At 36.3% G+C, this 18,948-nt stretch overlaps 1 protein-coding gene across 2 annotated transcripts in view; it reads left to right on the plus strand.

Annotated features, from left to right (window-relative positions):
- CD226 (CD226 molecule) overlaps positions 1-7,596 on the plus strand; it is a 92,716-nt gene extending 85,120 nt beyond the window's left edge. For both annotated transcript variants that reach the window (XM_064577766.1, XM_045886568.3), the window contains 2 exons: positions 1,131-1,182; positions 2,900-7,596. In XM_064577766.1, the coding sequence (XP_064433836.1) occupies positions 1,131-1,182; positions 2,900-3,013 (166 nt within the window). In that variant the 3' untranslated portion in view covers positions 3,014-7,596. The remainder of the gene's footprint in view (positions 1-1,130; positions 1,183-2,899) is intronic.
- Positions 7,597-18,948: the final 11,352 nt, after the last annotated feature.

Below are 18,948 nucleotides of genomic sequence, written 5' to 3' on the forward strand. Positions count from 1 at the left end.
ACATCAGTTTCACATAGTAAACTTAACAAATCAAAAAATTAAATTAATTGTATAAGAGAGTCTTTATAAGTAAACAAATACACACAGAGTAAGATCAGTTTGTGATTATGTCGACACAGTAGGAGGATTTCCTAGTGACTAGGAGAGAACAACATCCATCATCTGAACCTTTCCCTGGAGAGAGACTAGCTTGGCTGGTTTTTAAACTTTCCATGAAGGAATTACAACTTCATCTTTTTGCATAAACGAAAAAATACCTTAAGTTTTTGCATCTAACCCATCTCCTCTGTGGTCTGATAAAAATCTTTTCTTTAGGGAGATGAAAAAAAGATAGTCATCATCTCCCATAATAACTATTTTCATGCACTTGGGTAGAGTTGTTTCATCCAGTGCATTCAGTTATAGTAGCCTCTTTTCTTCTTCTCTTGAATTTTAAAAGATTCCTCCTGATGTTAGGTTTTTATAGTTTTCATTGGAATGGTCGAGAGTTTATGGAATAGCATGGCTCCAGATGGCCCATGGAACTGGGGCAACATGGCTCCAGAAGCAGTGAGCCTAATAGTCATGAGAGAAGGGTGTGGATTCAAATCCAGACACTACTACTAGCCAGCCACATGATTTAGGGCAAGTTACTCTTCCTCTCTTGCCTCAGTTTCCCAATCTGAGTTAAATATAGAGTTTTTGATGAAAGCTAAATAAAATAATCCATTGAGGAGGTTTGGTAAAACACCTGGAACTTTCTCTAAAGCTTAACTCTATTATCACTGTCATCCAACATGTTACACTGTTGGCATTGAGAAGGAAGTTTTTAATTGTGGGAAATCTCTAAGCTTGAAATTATTTGGAGAAGGCAGTAAGCCATTTATGCAATAACCTACTATGAACCATTCTTTAGTAAGCTCGCTGAGATTAATTACTAATATACACTGGCTGGATATCCATTTAGATGCCTTCACCATCTGTGGAAAAGAATTAGGTCAAGGGAATTTTGAGTAGGTATGTATGAAGCAATTTCAACATAGTTAGTGAGGGCATGTAGGCTGCGGTACAAGTAGGGTATAATACTATATGCAATAATACTAGTGCTGAAGTGTAAGATCTTAATGCCTCTATTGAATATGTATTCTTAGGAGAAGGAGACAGAAAAAACTATTTAAACAACCCTGGGATGCACAGAATAAGGTAAGTTTTCTCAGAGCTGTCATTTTCCACCTTTTGTGCATTGTAATATCCTGTAAAGTGGATCCATTTTGCAGTCGACAACCTTATTGTTCTCCTTTCAATTACCTGGCCATGTAGTGGATCAGCTATTTGAGGAAACACCTGTTCTCTGACCTGTTCTCTTATTATTGATGCCCTTTGAAATAGTTTGTCTTACTTCATGTTCATTGTCTCCACTGTTGGTCAGATTTTCTCTTTAACATATATGATTCTGTTTACAAAATTTTTTAAAAAGATTTATTTATTTTAGAGAGAGACTCTCTAAAATAAAGAGGGAGTGGGGGAAAGGGATAGGTAGAGGGAAAGAATCTTCAAGTAGATTCCCTGTTGAGCATGGAGCCCAATGCAGGGCTCCATCTCACGACCTGAGCTGAAACCAAGAGTCAGATGCTCAACTGAGCCACCCAAGTGCCCCTGTTTACAAAATATTACAGCAAAACATTTCCCCAAGTGTTATCTAAAATTACATCATTTCCCTTCAATTTAATTATTTGCAATTGAATTCTACATGACCAAAACATCAAGTAATAAAAATTTTCTGACAATCTAATATGTGTGCTTTGGATTTCTGTTATCTATTTATCAGTTTAATTTTTTTTCTTCTATTAGTTACCCTCTACACACCAAATTTTTTTTTTTTCTGAGTAATACGTGGCTGGCTTTTTGACAGTAACTGGAAAGACTACAGAAGTTTTGCCTTGTTTCATCTGCCGCTCCAGCAAGTGATAAAACATTGCTGTTATACACAATTTTGGGGTCCCTTCTTTGTCCTTAGCTGTTGTCAACTCAAGCCACTCTATAGCCACATTTATTGCTGTGAATGTCAGGGAAGGGAAGGAACTTTGCAACTTCCTATATTAAGTATTCAACTTGTTCAAACTTTTGTAGAATAATGATATTTTTAATGATGATTAGAAAGATAGTGAGTTGGACTGGGAAAGAGAAAGAGGCTGACCTACTTGATTGTTTTGGGGTTTTCAACAGGCTCTGGAATTACCAGTGGAACTGCAACTTTCTTTTTGCTTTTTCCTTGCAAGCACCAAAACCACTCAGTTTCCAAATTACTCACCAAAGACTTTTCTCTCTTCTTTTTTTCCTCTCGATTTCTCTCTCCCTCACCCATGCCTACATATTTTCTGCCACATACATGTATAGGTGGCCAAAGTGACTTGATTAGGGTAGAGAAGGTTATATGACATCTTCTTGAAAGTAATGCCAGTTTATTTTGTTAATTTCTTTTATTGTGTTTAGTTGCTTATTGTCAAGACATGACACTGTGTACTTTAAAAGTATTGTTTATTAAAGCATTCATTCAACTGAAATTATTAAGCACCGTGCCACTATGGGAAATACTATACTAAACTTCCATGTAAAAATGAGACTAATGGTTCCTACCAAAACAGCCTGGGACATTGGGAGAGAGTTCTAAGACTGTTTCATAATCTAATATAAAAAGTGATAATCTAGAGTAGTCTCCTGTTGCATCTTATTCTGAGCCCTGAAAGTAAAAAATGGGATTTCTCATATAAGTTGAGTACAAAGAAGGGAATGTTTTATGAAATTAATTATAATAGAAATTTGACTTATATTGTGGTTGATTTAAGGAGAGATCTGTTTTGAGTATCTTTATTGGCTGCTGAAATGCAGTGAATCATTGACATTCTGTCTGTCTTTCTAGGCAGCCAACAACTACAGAAATCCCGACTCTACCAATCAATCATCGGATGGTGCAAGAGAGGATATTTATGTCAACTACCCAGCCTTCTCTCACAGGCCAAAGACCAGAATCTAAGCTTTTTCCTTGATCTGAGCAAATTTATGATGACTGTTATGTATGTGGATCTTTACATAATTTTTTCCCACTACTCAGTGCCTACCCTGGATACCAGTTGGTTGAATATATTTAATTTGATAGGAAAAATACTTTATAACCTGGAGAGCATTCTTAACAGAAGTGTTTCAGAAAACCTGACTCTACATAAAGGGAAACTTACTGAGTCATGTAATGGAAGAATCCAGGGGAGAGATCAAGCTTCAGGCAAGGGTTATTTACCAAGGTTTAAATGTCATGTCTAGAATTAAGTTTGGGCATAAACCCGTTTCTGGGCCTCCTTTCGTGGAGTTGGATCCACTTTATTGGTGTTAGCCTAACTCTTATTCATGTGTTTCCCTTGTGTTTCCAACAACTCTTGGCAATTCATAATCCTTGTTTCTGCCTGGTAGAGAGTTTACTTCTCTGATAAAGCAAACAAATTTGGTTATTTGTCCATCATTAAACAGGCATTATGGCTGGAAAGGATGAAATGGCTTAAGTCAATTAAGGGTTGACCTCTAGAACCAGGACTGAGGCCAAAGCACATTACCAGGAAATTCAGGGTATCATTAGAGGAGGGAAATGGGGCCTGGAAGCTGCGCTGGTGACCAAAAAATGTGCACTGCAATGCCATTCCCAAACATCTCTTATTAACCAACTAAAAAGAGAATATGTGGATGGATCTGGGTTAGCTTTCTCTCTCCCCACTTTAAAATCTGCTCTATCAGCATAGTCCAGCAGAGTAGTTGGCAGCAGAATAAATGAATGGCCAAGAGGAAGACAAATGTGACAGGGAAATCTCTTCACTCTCTGTTATCAAATAAAGTAATCCCTGATTCCACATGGAATTCTTGCCACTCTCCCTGGCTTAGCTTTTTGAGCAAGTGTAGTAGATGGTCCAATAATAACTTAAGTTTTTGATACTGAATTTTTCTACTTCTGAGAATTATTTCAAATATGTAAATCGTTTCAAAAGAGTCAGACATCTAGGCATTATTAGTGTTTTTTTAAAAAATAATTATGGGAAATCTGAATATAAGAAAAAGAATGGTAGTTGGAAGTGTGGTTTGGGTTGTGGTAGAAACATGAGGGGGAGGAACACTGGGGCGCTATAGGGAAGAAGGAACAGGGAACAAAGAATGGGAAGATACAGAAATAACCTTGTCTTGCTTCACAGTTTGGCCAAAGACAACCCTAGCGATATCAATACAGAGCGATTAGTGGCCATCCTGTCATTGTTCAAATTCTAGACGGGGTCAAATGAAGAAAAGTAGTCCTGAAGCTAAATAACGGTCATGATCACCCTGAAACCACAGTGGTCATTACCAAAGATAGCGATCATTCATGTCTCAAATATTTATTACTCATCTCTAACATTCACCACAAAAATTGCATGTAAGTATCAAAGTTGTAGATTTTTATAATTTTAAGTGAACCAAACCAAATTCTCATGTTATCTAGGAAGATTTGAAGCTGGAATTTACAGTTTTAGGGGAGTCAGTGGCTATTTTACGACAATAGCTTTAACTACTATGCGCGCCCAATGTGTAGTGATTCTGTGAATCACAGAAATTATGAGTGCCCCTCCCTGCTTCAGAAAGGAAAAAGTAAAAATGTCCACTTCTCGTGAGGTATTTCCAAATTCTCAATGACTAATATGGGTGAGAAGGAAAGCATTTCTACCAATGCAATATGGGGAAATGGAAATTCCACTTGAACAGAGGAGATGATGTGTTTGGGGGCGGGGTGCACAATACGACCAGATGCCATTGTCCTGGAGGTTTCACTCATGGAAGAATTCTGCAGCAGAGCCTGCAGACCATTTAAAACCAGTCTCTTTCTCCATGAATGTTTTGCTTTTTCTTTAATCTGTCACTCAGAATATTTATGAGAACTATATCCTCTGTCCCTCTTCTTCGTGTATTCTTCCTCTGCAGAGCTCAGGATTTTTCAGGCATTTGGAACCCTTCTAAGTCCTGCTGGAATTTCTCTGTCCCCCCCATCCCACCCACTGCCACTGGTCCTGTTACACTCTCAGCTGTTCATGCTGATGAAATTCTACTCACTAATTTCCTTTCCCTGGACATCTTTACTTATTAACAAAGCACTTTCATTATTGTCTGTTTAATATCATTCCTAATTTGCTAGAGTTCCATAACTCTACCATATATATATATATATAATATGTATATGTATAAAACTATACCTACTATATAGATACTATATGGTATATATAGTATATTGTGTGTGTATGTGTGTCATACACACACATATATATGTACATATATATATATTTCCCCCTAATCTGTTACACCTACTATTCTATTGTTATTAAGGAAACGGATCAAAACAGTTCCACAGAATAAAATGTCAGAATTGAATTAAATTATGTTTTAAATCTTTTTTGAAAGGTGCTACTTAGGGAGCAAGATGCTTCCTAGGATTCTTTTTTACATATATAATTTATGATGATATATAATATATTACATAAAAATCTATGTTTCCTTTGAAAGCCATAAATGTAAATTTGAATATTTCCATTAAAGTAACCAATGAAAGGGAATTGCTGTGTGATGACAAGTTAGGTAAGTTTGTTAAATGTCATTATAGAGTATACAGTTTTGTTGGGGAAAGAATACATGCCATTAACCTACGATGACTAGGTGTTGATTGTATTATCATCAGAGAGACCTTGAGACATTATTTAAGGGCCTTTATGCATACTGAGAAAATAGAATTGAAATTTCATTAGCTTGTAATTATGCTTGTGGATGCAAGGCAGTAGATGAGGCTATATTCTTTAGTTGGTCAATATTAAATTTTTAGGATTTTTAAGTGAATCAATTTATTACTAAAATATTATACATATAAATTTAAAATACATTGGTTATCAATTTACAAGACAAAGGAAGATAAAAATAACTTCACTAGGTTTACTTTCATTGTAAATACTCAAGTTATGTTGGTTTATATAGAACTATCTTAAATCACATCTACAGCTGCATTACCGTAATTTACCAAATTGGTAGAGTCCACATTGTAATTAGAAATTGCTGTAATGAAAGTGCTTCTCCTTGATTTATAATAATGTGCTGTATTCCGTACTGCTTATATGAGATTTCAGCAAGATTGGAGGTATTGTAGAACTCAATGTTTATAAAGTTCAGTTGGAGGTGCTAAATTGTGAGTAAAGTGTTTAGCTTCTTTCCACAATAGTGGAAAAATATCTTTGAAAAATATAAAGTGGTGCAAACCTATAACACAAGTATCATCATTAGTTTGGCCACTACTAGAACATAGTACCTAGAAAGTACTGACCTTCACATTCAGGCTTTTGCATAAATTAGTATACTTTTCTACTGGTCTTTTCACTGGAATTATTCTAAGTCAAGTCTCTAGGCTCTTATACATTTATCTGAAACATAAAAACAAGTATTTTTTTTTAACTTTTCTATTGCTAGTGACCCATGTGTGGAACTGTGGCTTCTAGAATTCACTGCAATGCTTTAAGGGAATTTTACAAAATCTTCAAGGTTGGTTTACATAGTATTTCAGATTCAAAGCACTAACTGTGTTGTAAGGTATCATAATAAAACACCGAATCTGGGGATATGTGTGATAAATGTCTGCAATAATTCCCATTTATTGCCTATTGTCCCTGTTTGAATGATGAGTTATATAATCACCCTGTTTAGAACATTTTTTCCAGTTTTATGTGTAATTTCAGATTGTCTGGTTTTGTAGGGCATGCAATGTACCTGACATACTGAATTCTGTTGTTTGAATGAATAAAGTGCAGTATTTCACCATCATTAGTTTTACCTGCCATCAAAGATTATTAGAAAAAAAGTCCGCTAGAATAATATTAACATAACGAGTTAAATGCAGAAAAAATTCAAACCACTGACGCTTTATAACTTCTATAGCACTGCAACATTCAGTGCATTTTCTAAGTACGTGGAGTTCAAAATCAAAGTGCTGTATGAGGGGTTTTTGCAAAAAAAAAAAAAAAAGTTTCCTGCCCTTCCCATTTCCCCCCCCATTGAGACAACAAATTTCACTTCCTCTGATTACTTTATTTCTCTCTACTTTTCTGAATAGCATGCTTATATCATTACTAGATTTTTTTTCAATTTTAGACATTGTATTTTGATGCAGATGCTTTCTTCTCCACGAACTCACCACACATGCATACATTTCTCATGTGCCCATCCTTCCAAAATATTTGTATTAAAGTTTGATTATTTCAATATTTGGTGTTTATATATTTATGACTTTGCCAACACTCTTCTCAGCTGAATCAAATGGTAAAAATGATCATGCTTCTCTCCTACAGAACTTTGGTTTTCACCTAGAGCTAATAATTGTCTCTTTTTAGCTTTTAATAGTTTTGTATTTACCTTAAGTTTATCTCAAACCCTTCACCAGTGACCTAGATAATCTCTCCAGATTCTCTGTGATGCAACAGATGTTCCCAACTTTAACTTCCTGAAAAATTCACCCTAGAATCTTGACTTGGGTCATTAAGCAGTGGTTCTTCCTGCATGGCTGTCATCCTCTGTCTCCCTTCAGAAAAAATGAAGACAAAGGAACATAAAACCTGGAATCAATTCTAGAAAATGCCCTAGTACACAAGGCTATGAGGTTCCAGATTGCAAGTGTTTACCCAGTGACCTGAACGAGGAACAGTAAGAAACATACAATATTTGGGTTTGTGTCTGCAAGAGTCGGGGGTATTTGTTGTAATCTTTGGAAGCTAATGTTGACTGTTCTAGAAAAACAGAGACAGAGAGAGGGAGAGGGAGAGAGGGCACCAATGCTTGGGAAATGGGGAGAAAATGTGGCAACTCCAGTGGTCCATAAGCAGGATGGCACATTTTAGATAGACTTTAATATAAATTCAGGGCCTTATATAATAACTGAATTTATTACAGGTGTATCCAAATATATCCAAGGTTGTTTCTGAATAAGTTGGTGAATAGACAAATACAAGTCACAATCCATATCAACACTCTCAAGAGTACTGGAGTAGTGGCCAACAGTTCATTTTTAATAGTGCTATTGAGATTGGATTTGGATATGAGGATTCACCCATCTCCCAAAGAACAGATCTATTGTATATTATTCTTGACTTTAACTTTAGTCCAGTTTACTGATTTTTTAAACTGTAACTTATGTCTAGACAGGTGTGTCTTTACACAAAAATATCAATTTCTTTGTAACATATAACCTCCAAAATTCCAAGTAAGAAGCTGACCTTTGTCCATTTTTTAATGGAAAACTGCTAATTAAAATAATATAAATGTCATAAAATTATACTAAGTACCACTTGACGAGTAGAAACAAACATTAAAGGAAGAACGCAGTGAGTAGACAGCACCAATCTTGTACATGTGGCCAAAGAAGCAAAGGTCCTTTCTGGATTATGAGTTTAAAATATCCCCTGAGTTCAAAATGTCAAGCAAAATTCTCCAAATCCTGGAAGAGTGATGCCAAACGATATTTGTAAGACAAGAAGCTCTGATAACTTTCTTCACTCTTCAAAATTTAAAGAATCTCAACTGATTTTTAATTTTTCTGGAAATTCATTTTTAAGATGATCTCCTTCTTATTCAGTCACTTATTCATTACAACCTTTATCCTAGGTATTCAAAAGTACTTCTAGTGAATAAAACCATTATTCTTTAATCAGATGATTGGGTGAGATTTTGAGCTCTCCAAAGTTCTCTCAATGTTATTAAAATTTCTTATTACAGCTGTTCATGTGTCTTTGGTCCGTGACATTCACAAACATTTCTTCAGTAGAATTGCTTGCCCCTTCTGCTCCCTGCTCCTATCCATTCCCATGAAGGCCTGGCCCCTGTTGATTATGTTATTATTACTATTTTTTAATTCCTTAGGTGAGACAGGAAGACCACAGGAGCCCAGACTAAGTTTGAGACCTGTGCTCTGGTGAAGTCCTTTCCTCTGGAGGGTAGGTGGGTCTTTGTTATTGAGAAGGCTCTTGGCTTATTTCACAGTGGTGACCCTGCTTGTTCCCTTGCCAGATCCATGAGGGGAACTTTCTCAGGTCCTCATGGTGTTAGCATTAAACCTGGAAGTCCTTCCTCATGTACTTTTTAAAAAAAGATTTATTTATTTATTTGACAGAGAGATGGAGAAGGAAAGAGAGAGAGAGCACAAGCAGGGGGAGCGGGACATGTAGAAGCAGGCTCCCTGCTGAGCAGGAAGCCCAATGTGGGGCTCAATCCCAGCACCCTGCCCGGGTTCATGACCTGAGCGGAAAATGCTTAACCGACTGAGCCACCCAGGCACCCCTCCCCATGTGGTTTTAATACATGTGTTTTCTGGTGCTTTGGTTTCTTACCTGTTTCTTTGTCCTGACATTATGAAGCTTCACTAGGCTGTTCTGACATTGGAATCGGATCTATGTTGCTCTTTGGCCCATTTTCATAAACCATAGATCCACCTGACAAAATATTTATGGCATATGAAAATTTGGCACAAATGTAGAATATAATCTGAAAATTAGTATGAGATTATGCTCAGTTTCCCTGACTATGTCCAGATCAACATCAGGCCTCATAAAATTTTTAGTCCAAAAAGAAGCAAAAGGTAGTAAAGAGAAATTCCATCTCAAACCATAAGAAGACAGTGATGGGTTAAGTCTACTCCATCAGCAAAAATTAAGTCAGAGGAACTGTCAGCAACACCCATCCATCACAGAATTTAGTCTGAAGCACCAGACTAAATGAGCTTTTTTAAGATTCTGCTAAAACGGATTGAAGTGCAAGTCACAAGGAAGTGTTTCCCTGGTCACATGTATTCAATATTAATTTATTTTAAGGATCAGTCACATAAAAGGTAAATGAGAATTAGAAAAATCTATGGATAAGAGAAACTAAGGAAGGCATTAACAGTATGATCAAGAAATACATATACATAAATATGTTTTATGTGTTATGTTTTATGGATATAATTAATTAGTTACTGTTTGGCTTCTACAGAAGAAAACACATGATAAAAAGAAAGATAAACAAAAACAGGTGACTTGAGAAGGAAGGTTCTGTGGGAGTGTTACACGATGGGCATTGGTGGAATGCTCTCGTGCATGTGTGAGTCACTTTACCATGAGAGAGAGACCCAAGGCAGAGCTGCCCCCTTGTTCCTTCACTACCTATGGCCATAACTTAAAATACTGCAAAAGTTTTCAAAGAGGTCATTCAATAATTTCTTCTCAAACTCAACCCTGTTTCTCTCCACATGTTAATGGGAGTACGTTGAAAATTTCTATTGAGTTAGACTAATATCAAGCAAACAACCGCAAACCTGTTACCATCTCCTTCAAGTTAGGGAAAAGCATTAGTAACAGCCACCGGCTATCATTGTACGAATCGTATGTTATTTAAGCTTCAGGGAGAACACAGTATCTAGATAGGAAGCAAAAAGGACAAATGTGATCTCTACTCAAGAGTCATCAGCAATGACCTGAACTATTTGAGAGATCATAAGGCTCCAAATCCCAATCATAAATGCAACTTAAACACACAGTTAAATATAACATATAAATGTTATTGTTTAAAATGTCAAGCACCATAATGTAACATTTCTGGGCGTATAATGCCTCTTGGGCCTCTATACATCTTGCATCTCCGCTGAAGAACTAAGGGGGAGAAATGTCACATGAAGGATGGAATTACATTTCCATGTACTACGTTGATTTTACCTGAGATATCAAATAGCACCCATATCAGCCTAGGTTGTGCACAATATTAAAAGTAGCAGTGGGCACTCTTTCTTATCGAATACCTAGACATCCCATTTACAAATTCTAAATGTACAACAATTCATTTCAGTTATGTTTCCCCGTCAGAACTCTCAATGATTCAGGCCATCTCAGTGGTTCAAATGCCATCCCCTCTCAGTATTGAGAAAGAGAATCAGATGTGGTGGGGAAGGAGGGAGGGGAGCTAAGTAGAATATCTACAATATACCTCTGTAGCAGTTTTCCTTTAGATTATATTGCTGAGAGTGAGGATTATTTCTGGTTAGTGGCTTTACTATTTATTGTCTTGGACACCAAACTCTGTCTCTATATTTAACTCTCTGAAATATAATTGCTAAAAAAACCATAAACCTCAAAAATAGCAGGCTAACTAAAACAATTTTTTAATGAATACTGGAACAAGAAAGGGTTTACTGTGTCAAGGGATATTGGCTGTATACCACTAGACTGATCGTACCTGCTTCAGGACTTGAAATGCATACTTCTTCCCTAAGCGGCGAGCTCCTTAGAGGAGAGCTCAACTCCTGCTCATTTTGAATTCCTAGATCTTAGAAGATTCAGTGGATGGTTTTTAAATTCAATTTTGAAATAGCATTGTCTCTTTTGGCTACCTTATATCCAAAGTTTGCAAATATTCGGAAAAGTATAAGGTATGTAGAAGAGATCTCTGTAATTCACACATGCATAGAAAGTGGGTGACTCCATATTTGTCTTATGCTCAAGTTTGTGTCAAGAGAGGAGTTGGGAATTTTAGAGAACGTGGCTTAAAACTTTTATACAATTCAAATAACGGGAGCTAATTTTGGAGCTATGTTAGACAACCTTGTCTAATAATTTCCTGTGATTAAAAAAAGCAGGGTCTTGGGGCGCCTGGGTGGCTCAGTCTTTAAGCGTCTGCCTTCGGCTCGGGTCATGATCCAGGGTCCTGTGATCAAGCCGCAGCTTCGGGCTCCCTGCTTGGCGGGAAGCCTGCTTCTCCCTCTCCCACTCCCCCTGCTTGTGTTCCCCCTCTGTGTCTCTCTCTGCCAAATAAGTAAATACAAATATCTAAAAAAAAAAGAAAAGCAGGGTCTTAACTCTTGAGAGAAAGAGAGACAGAGAGAAAGAGAAAGAGAGAGGATGAGGTGGAGAAGGAGGAAGTGAAGAAAGAGGAGGAGGAGGAGGAGAGGAGAAAGGGAGGGAGAAATACAGAGAGAGCTTTGAGAAAGGGATTTAGGAAGCTGGGGAGACTGGCCTCTCTTACCTCCCCTAACACCCTTATTTCTAGCCATCTCATGTCTTCTGTGGAAAGCCAGCAAACCCTGTTTGCTGTCAGGGTTCCTGCCTGACACTGAGGTATATATATCAAAAGTAATTAAAAGTGGGCAAGAACCAAGAGCGAGGAGATGTTGCATGCCCTTTACTCATGTTTTGTAAGTAGTAAGCCCTCAGTAAGTATTTAGTGGTTGACATGGCCTTGGAGATCATATAAAGCGGCAGCCTGAAATACCTAGATATTAAGATAATTCATATTTCCATGAATGTTTAGATACCCTATCTAGGTCTTGCTTAAACATTTATTTTTCTAATTCACCATATGGATATCAAAATTAGGTAAATTTGTCTAATGTTTTTCTTGACTAACTTAGAAATCAAGTAGCAGTTTTGCCATTTGGGGCAATTCTTCGGTTTTGTTTTTCTTCATTATGTTACAAAAACGGCAGAGTAATTGCTCCTGGGCTGTGCCCTGCGGCATGCATTTATTAAGTATCTTCTTTGATGTTGGCTGCAAACTTATACAAACCTTTGCACTTTTCATAAAGACTTTCCCCAGTAAATATAGTCCTCACGGTTTTAATAGTGAGAAAACGAGGAAGGAAAATCCATCAAGTTCACATCACCAGTTTGTTACGAAAGTGTCACCAAAAATTCATATCCAGGAGAAGCTGTGTTTTGTTCAGCATTTACAACGAGGGGCCCCTTCACTGCCCCTCATGTTCCAAACTTCTCCTGGCTGACAGAACCGAAAGCTCTCGTACAGTTTTCATCGATTTCTTCAAATTCATGCCTTTGGCCAGACCTACCCCAACTGGGTATTTTAGCACCCTGCCTGCTCCATCCGGGCTTCCTCACCCACTCTGATGTCTCTGATCATCAAAAATACTCCTAACAAATTAATCTAGTGAACTAACAACAAATGCCCAGCTAGTATTTAAAGATTAAGTTTGAGAAACAGATTCTGTAAACGTATCTGCAAACAGGTCTAAATCCAGGTGACAAAAGGTTCACTATCAAGGGATGGAAAATCAGAAAGTCATCAATATCTGGTGTGGTCATGACTGTACACATTTCACCTTCGAGGTGAAATCTTTGTCTACCAAATGTTCATTTTCAGTAATTTTCTTTGGTTGTTAAAGGGTGAGCACAGTGCTGGAGGGAAAGTTGTTTTCTAGTTTTGTCACACTGTGAAAGCCACTTAAAAACTCTGGATGTCACTTCACTAGAAACATAAAACTATTGATCACCAGTGCCATTGTCAATATTAATATTCTATGATTCCACCAAGCCATAGTCGCCCTAATAGAAATTATTTAAGATAGGGTTAGGAAAACACTGGGAATGCATAATAAATTCTCAGTAATCTTACACTTAATAAAGGGCCTTCTTTTATTTTGAAAATAGCAAGCCAAGGAATGAAGGAATAAGTGACATTCTAAAGGTTAGCAGACTACGATTGTCAGAATCCTGTTTAATTACATAGTTACAGTTCATCACATGATAATAAAAATATAAGGAAACCATATAATATCATAATGAACAATATTAAATAACTCATGGGTAAAAACCATCAATTTAGATGTTCAAAATCTCAATCATGCAAAGTTGTGGTGTAAAGTAGTAGTTTTGAACTGCTTTTTTTCAGTAACGGAGGATTTCTTAAATTACTATAAATTACCCTCCTTGTAGCCATATCAGTTGTAAATTTCTTAGAATTATGAGGAAGGCATTAAAAACAATTGATTAGGTGTATCTGCTAAGGATTGAGATACAGAAACTATGAATTCAGAAGAAGGTAATTCTTATAGTATGTATTTCACGTGTTTTTACTAAGGGGAAAAATCACACAGACAGATTTAAAAATAATTTAATTTCCTAATTTTATTATTGCCTCATTTTTATAATATTTTCTCTTCTGCTAGAAATTCACATTAAGGTTCCAGGGACAGCTATTCCTTTGCATTCCATTCCAAAAGATGGCTCAACTAGTATTTAAGTACAGACGTCCCCAAACTATTATCTGGAATAGATTGTGATGAAAAATAAGGTATGTCAAATCATATAATTTCTGGTAGAAGCAAATTTGTAATGGATATTTTATTTCTTAACAAGGGCCTAGCATCCAAAGTTATTTTTATCAAAATAATCATAAACATTATACTTAATCAATGACAAATGACACCTCTTTACAGAAGACTTCACAAAGTATATATAAATTAATTTAAAAGAATTTATAGAAAGCAAACATAGAACACATCATTTAATATATTTTGAAGATTCGTAAGGATAAGGATTTTAAAAGATGGGATAATTCTGGGTGGACCTAGAAAAAAGATAACAAATGTAGCACATACAGACAGAGTAGGTCAAAAGTAAAAAAAAGTGTGTGTGTGTGTGTGTGTGTGTGTGTGTGTGTGTGGTGTTAGGGTTTGTGCAGAGAAGGTATAAGGGGGCCTCTGCAGGTCCTGGGAGTTCTGTCATCTGCCGTAAAGATGATACTGGCATTTATGCTCATTTATTGTCAAGGAGTAGATGGATTCGTTGTTGTAATTTATACACTGCCTGCTATTACCAAAGTAATATAGAGTGCCTTATAACTAGAAGAAATGTCTATTGTCTATTTTAGGTCTTCACAAAAATTTAGAGCTTCCTTTCCCCCACTGAACCCACTGATACATATATATATATATAAGAATAAGCACTGTTCTTTGAATTATGCGATATGTAAATCTGAATTTGATTAGTCACATGATTTCATAATCACCTACACCATGCTAATTTTTGATTTATATATAATATTAAGATGCTACTGCCATTTTATTCTTCATTTTCCCTGCCTTTCAGCCCATCTGTCAAATAGTTAACAATACTGAAACACCATAGAAACCCTCTTACATTGTTTTCTTTGAAAGAAAATCTGTAGTGACTTTTGAAAAAAAAAAAATTGTCATTATCTCCATCTTCTTTTCCTGAACTTCGGCTTTTAAATTTCAGATTTCCAAAAAATAAGCAAGTCTTATGAGGCTGTGGATCACTTGAGTGAATTAAGGTAGCAATCAGATACCAATATGAACACCACGGCAGGGTCAGGGTTGACTTTGCTCCACTCAATGCATGATTCTCTGTCTACAAAAAGGGCTGATTTTATGCTCTCTTTAAGTCTAAAATCATCCGAAAAGTAGAGAACAGATGGAGAAAGTGAATTGTATCAACAACTAAAACTAGCTCCAAATAACTATTAAAAAATTTAAATTTATTCATTCTTCTTAAAATTGGAATATGGAATATAGGGTAGTGGGCATAGAAGATGAGGTAAAATAAAAACTTATTAAACAGAATTATTAGAAGGAAATTGTAATATTTCTCTTACAAATGTACTTTTCCTCTCCTTTAAATGTTTACAAGATATTAAAATCTTAAACTTGGAAAATTGTATGAAAGTCATGAGTAAAATGTGGTTTTCATACTAGGTAATTTTAACTGATTTCTCATTTATCTAGGCTTCAGTTAATTTAAATAATTGTCTACTGAAGTGTATAAGAAACTTGATATGTAAGCTATTTTATTGTAAAAAAAGGTCATTTCCCAATTTCAACTGAAAATGGAAGATTTTTGAAGTTCACATGAAATAAAATGTAAGCCCGATGTTATTATCTAAACGCATTGTGACAAACGGACAAACGCCAAAAAGAATTAAGCCAAAATGCTACAGAGTGATAAAGGTCCCCAAAATAATAATCCTGATTACAATATGATGAATCAGTAGGAATACAAAACATATACACTTTTTTTTTAGTTTGACTATCACTTTAGCATAAATAAGTTTGAATTTCCAATGAAGAACTGGGTGACAATGTAAGAGTAATAAAATTTATAACAATCATTCATGACCTACAAGTCCTGTGAATTGTCTCATAAAGCCTCTCTATTGCCATAGTTAGGGATGACATAGTTAGTGATAACCTTCAGGAAAGGTTAGGAACATCTGAAAAATCTGAGGAGACACTTAAATGTTATGCAAGGGCCCATTTATTTAGAGGCCATGTGGCATTTCTCAACTCCCACTGCATCTAAATGGGAGACAAGATGGAGCCCCGGAAGTAGTCCTGGCCCAGGAGCCTGGAACTGGGCAAAACTATTCCTGATTGTTTCTTTGCCTTTGAATAAATGACAGCATTCATGGGTTTGGGTTTCCTCCTGAATAGAATATAAGGTGGGACCTTTATTCTACATGATGGCTTCCAGAGCTAGCTGGCATCCTGCCCATCTAGAAAATGTGCCCAACATCTCAGGATACTTCCATGAGACTCTGTAAACTAGCTGCTGCCTCAACAAGTTGTAATAATTATAGAAATGATACAACAAAGATTCACATTCTTGAGCAAGAAAGTAAGGATTTGTGGTAGTTTCAGGGAGAAAAAGGCGGGTTCATTCTGCAAATACATTCATAGAGAATGCACGCATGCGGCTGTGGCTCTCTTCTGACATACTTAGCCCCCAGCCAGGGTCACGGATAACATACCTTCATTTCAAAACTCAAATGAAGTTGACCGTACAAAAATGATCCTCATGTTACCAAAGAGACATTTTACCATGGGGTTTTTGTTACACATCCTTTCATGTTCAATAATTTTCACTAAACCCAAGGAAGCATACTTATTGGTTATGTGTTGTCTTTCTGTGGTCATTTCAAAACATGGCCCAACTGCTGTCTTCTTTTGATTGCATGGTAGGTACCAGATGAAGCTGGTCAAGAAGGCCAAGTCTGTGATATGGAACTGAAGTTAGAATGTTAAGAAAGTAGAGTCTTAGTGCTACTTTGGACATTTCATTGGAGTCTTTATAATTTTATCTAAATTGCTGCCCTCCTGAGTAGGTCCCGTCCTTTTTCTCTGCCCCCTCCATGGGATATTGTTCTCCATACATTTCATAGGCTAGAAATTCATCTGTGTGGCACATCACCTAGTATTATAGTAATGGAAATATAGTGGCCAATTTTTATCTATTTGGAGAAGGCCAAGGTTGAGGAATTGTAAAGTATGGTTAATGACTGATAAAGTAATTTGAAATTGCAAGATACTGATCGACATGATATGTTAATAGAATTGGAGAAAAGTGTATCATTTTCACTTTGAGCAGTTTTTAGTATAATATTTCTTATAAGACATAACGTGTTAAAGGCCTAAAGCTCAGCCCCACTGAATGTATATTGCCCATTTATTGTGCTGTGTTATAATCATCAAAACTGGACTATGAATTTTTTTATAAGAATATAATTTGCTTAGCTTGTTTTCATTGTAGCATTAATGGTTGATTTGAGTAAGTGGCTCAAATAATCCCCTAAAGGGATTAGGGTACTCATGCTTTTTTACAAAGTTTTCTGAGATATTGGCCAAAGAACGAGGGGCAGACATCAGTTTTTATGATAAGTTTTTAATATCTACTCTAAAGATACCACATGCAATAAATAAATTGACTGTAGAAACTATTAACTGTGTAATGTTATTTATCAGTCCCCTGTTTCTATATTGTACAGAAAATATTAGTGGTAGACCATTTTATAGGTGATAAATGATTTTCAAACATAATTGCCCAATGAAGACAGAAAAATTGTACAAGATACTAGGACTAGTACTCCAGTTACTACTTGGTGAAAAAAAGTGAGGTTTACTTTTAATAAATAGGTTTCACTTTATTTCGCATGTTCCATCAAACAGCATCCTCCCTAGTATATAAGTAAATATATATTTCTTATTTCATTAAGTTCATATTGTGGCAGTGGCCAGAACCTATTGATTCATAAATATCTGCAATCTGCATAAATAAATTAGTTCTGAGTGCCTATTACTCATTCAATGAATAAGTGAAAGATGTGTTTTCTTTTCCCCCCACCAGTATGGTAAACTATTGGGTCAAGGTTATTTTATACTTTTCCACACTTCAAAGATAATGTCAGGTGTTGGTCATGGGTGCAACGATTAATATTTTCAGAAGAAAACTTGAGGATGTAAGAAATAACCTCTCCCCCCCCCCCCCCACCATGTCATCTTTCCGTGAACTGTGTACACCCTCCAGGCTTTCTCTGCTCTCAGAAGAGCCTCCATTACTCGGGTCAGGGCCCTTCACCATTGCTCTCTTCCAACCCAATACTGAAACAGCGACCATCTTCACTCACCTGCCTAAATCTGGTTGGAACCCCAACTGAGTCACTTTCAGAAGGAGCCAAAGGATGTCTTTGGTTCATAGCAACCCCAATGGCAGGAATGATATAATACAATTTCTGAGGGAGAAAAATGACTTGCAGAGTGTAAAGGCATCTTCAGTCAAAACCTATGAGCTCAAGTGAGTTGAATACATGTCTATGTCCATTCTAATTGCTCCAATGAAATTGGTTTTATGAAGTTCCAGGAGAATAGTATGGTAACTTTTCTTTCATCTTTGGTTTTCGTAGAAGATTTATATGCTCATCATTTTTATTACAATGCACACTGCCTTATGTCAAGTATATTAGGCTAATATAAATTCTCCTATCTGTTCGGTTAGCAATTTTAACTCAGCTACAATTATAAGTATAGATGGAGGAATATGCTAGAATAAATCTCCAAAAATGTACCATGGGAGACTTTATAGCATTATCCTCATTGGGATGAGACTGGGTTAAAGAACTGGGAAGGAAATTTCTCTCACATACTCTTTTAATGACATTATTTTCAGAATGAACTGGCCCAAGGTTAGCCTGATCTTTGGTATCTCCTCAGTTATGCTCACTGGTAATGATCACAAGCAAATGATGTTCTGGAAGCAATTTCATGCAGGTATTGTGTCTTCTACCAGACACAAGAGCAGACTCATCTAATTAGCAGAACCCCCC

Source organism: Mirounga angustirostris, unplaced genomic scaffold, assembly GCF_029215605.1.
Source record: "Mirounga angustirostris isolate CCGP_5_RB_7025 unplaced genomic scaffold, mMirAng1.0.hap1 SCAF_14, whole genome shotgun sequence".
NCBI classification, from domain to species: Eukaryota; Metazoa; Chordata; class Mammalia; order Carnivora; family Phocidae; genus Mirounga; species Mirounga angustirostris.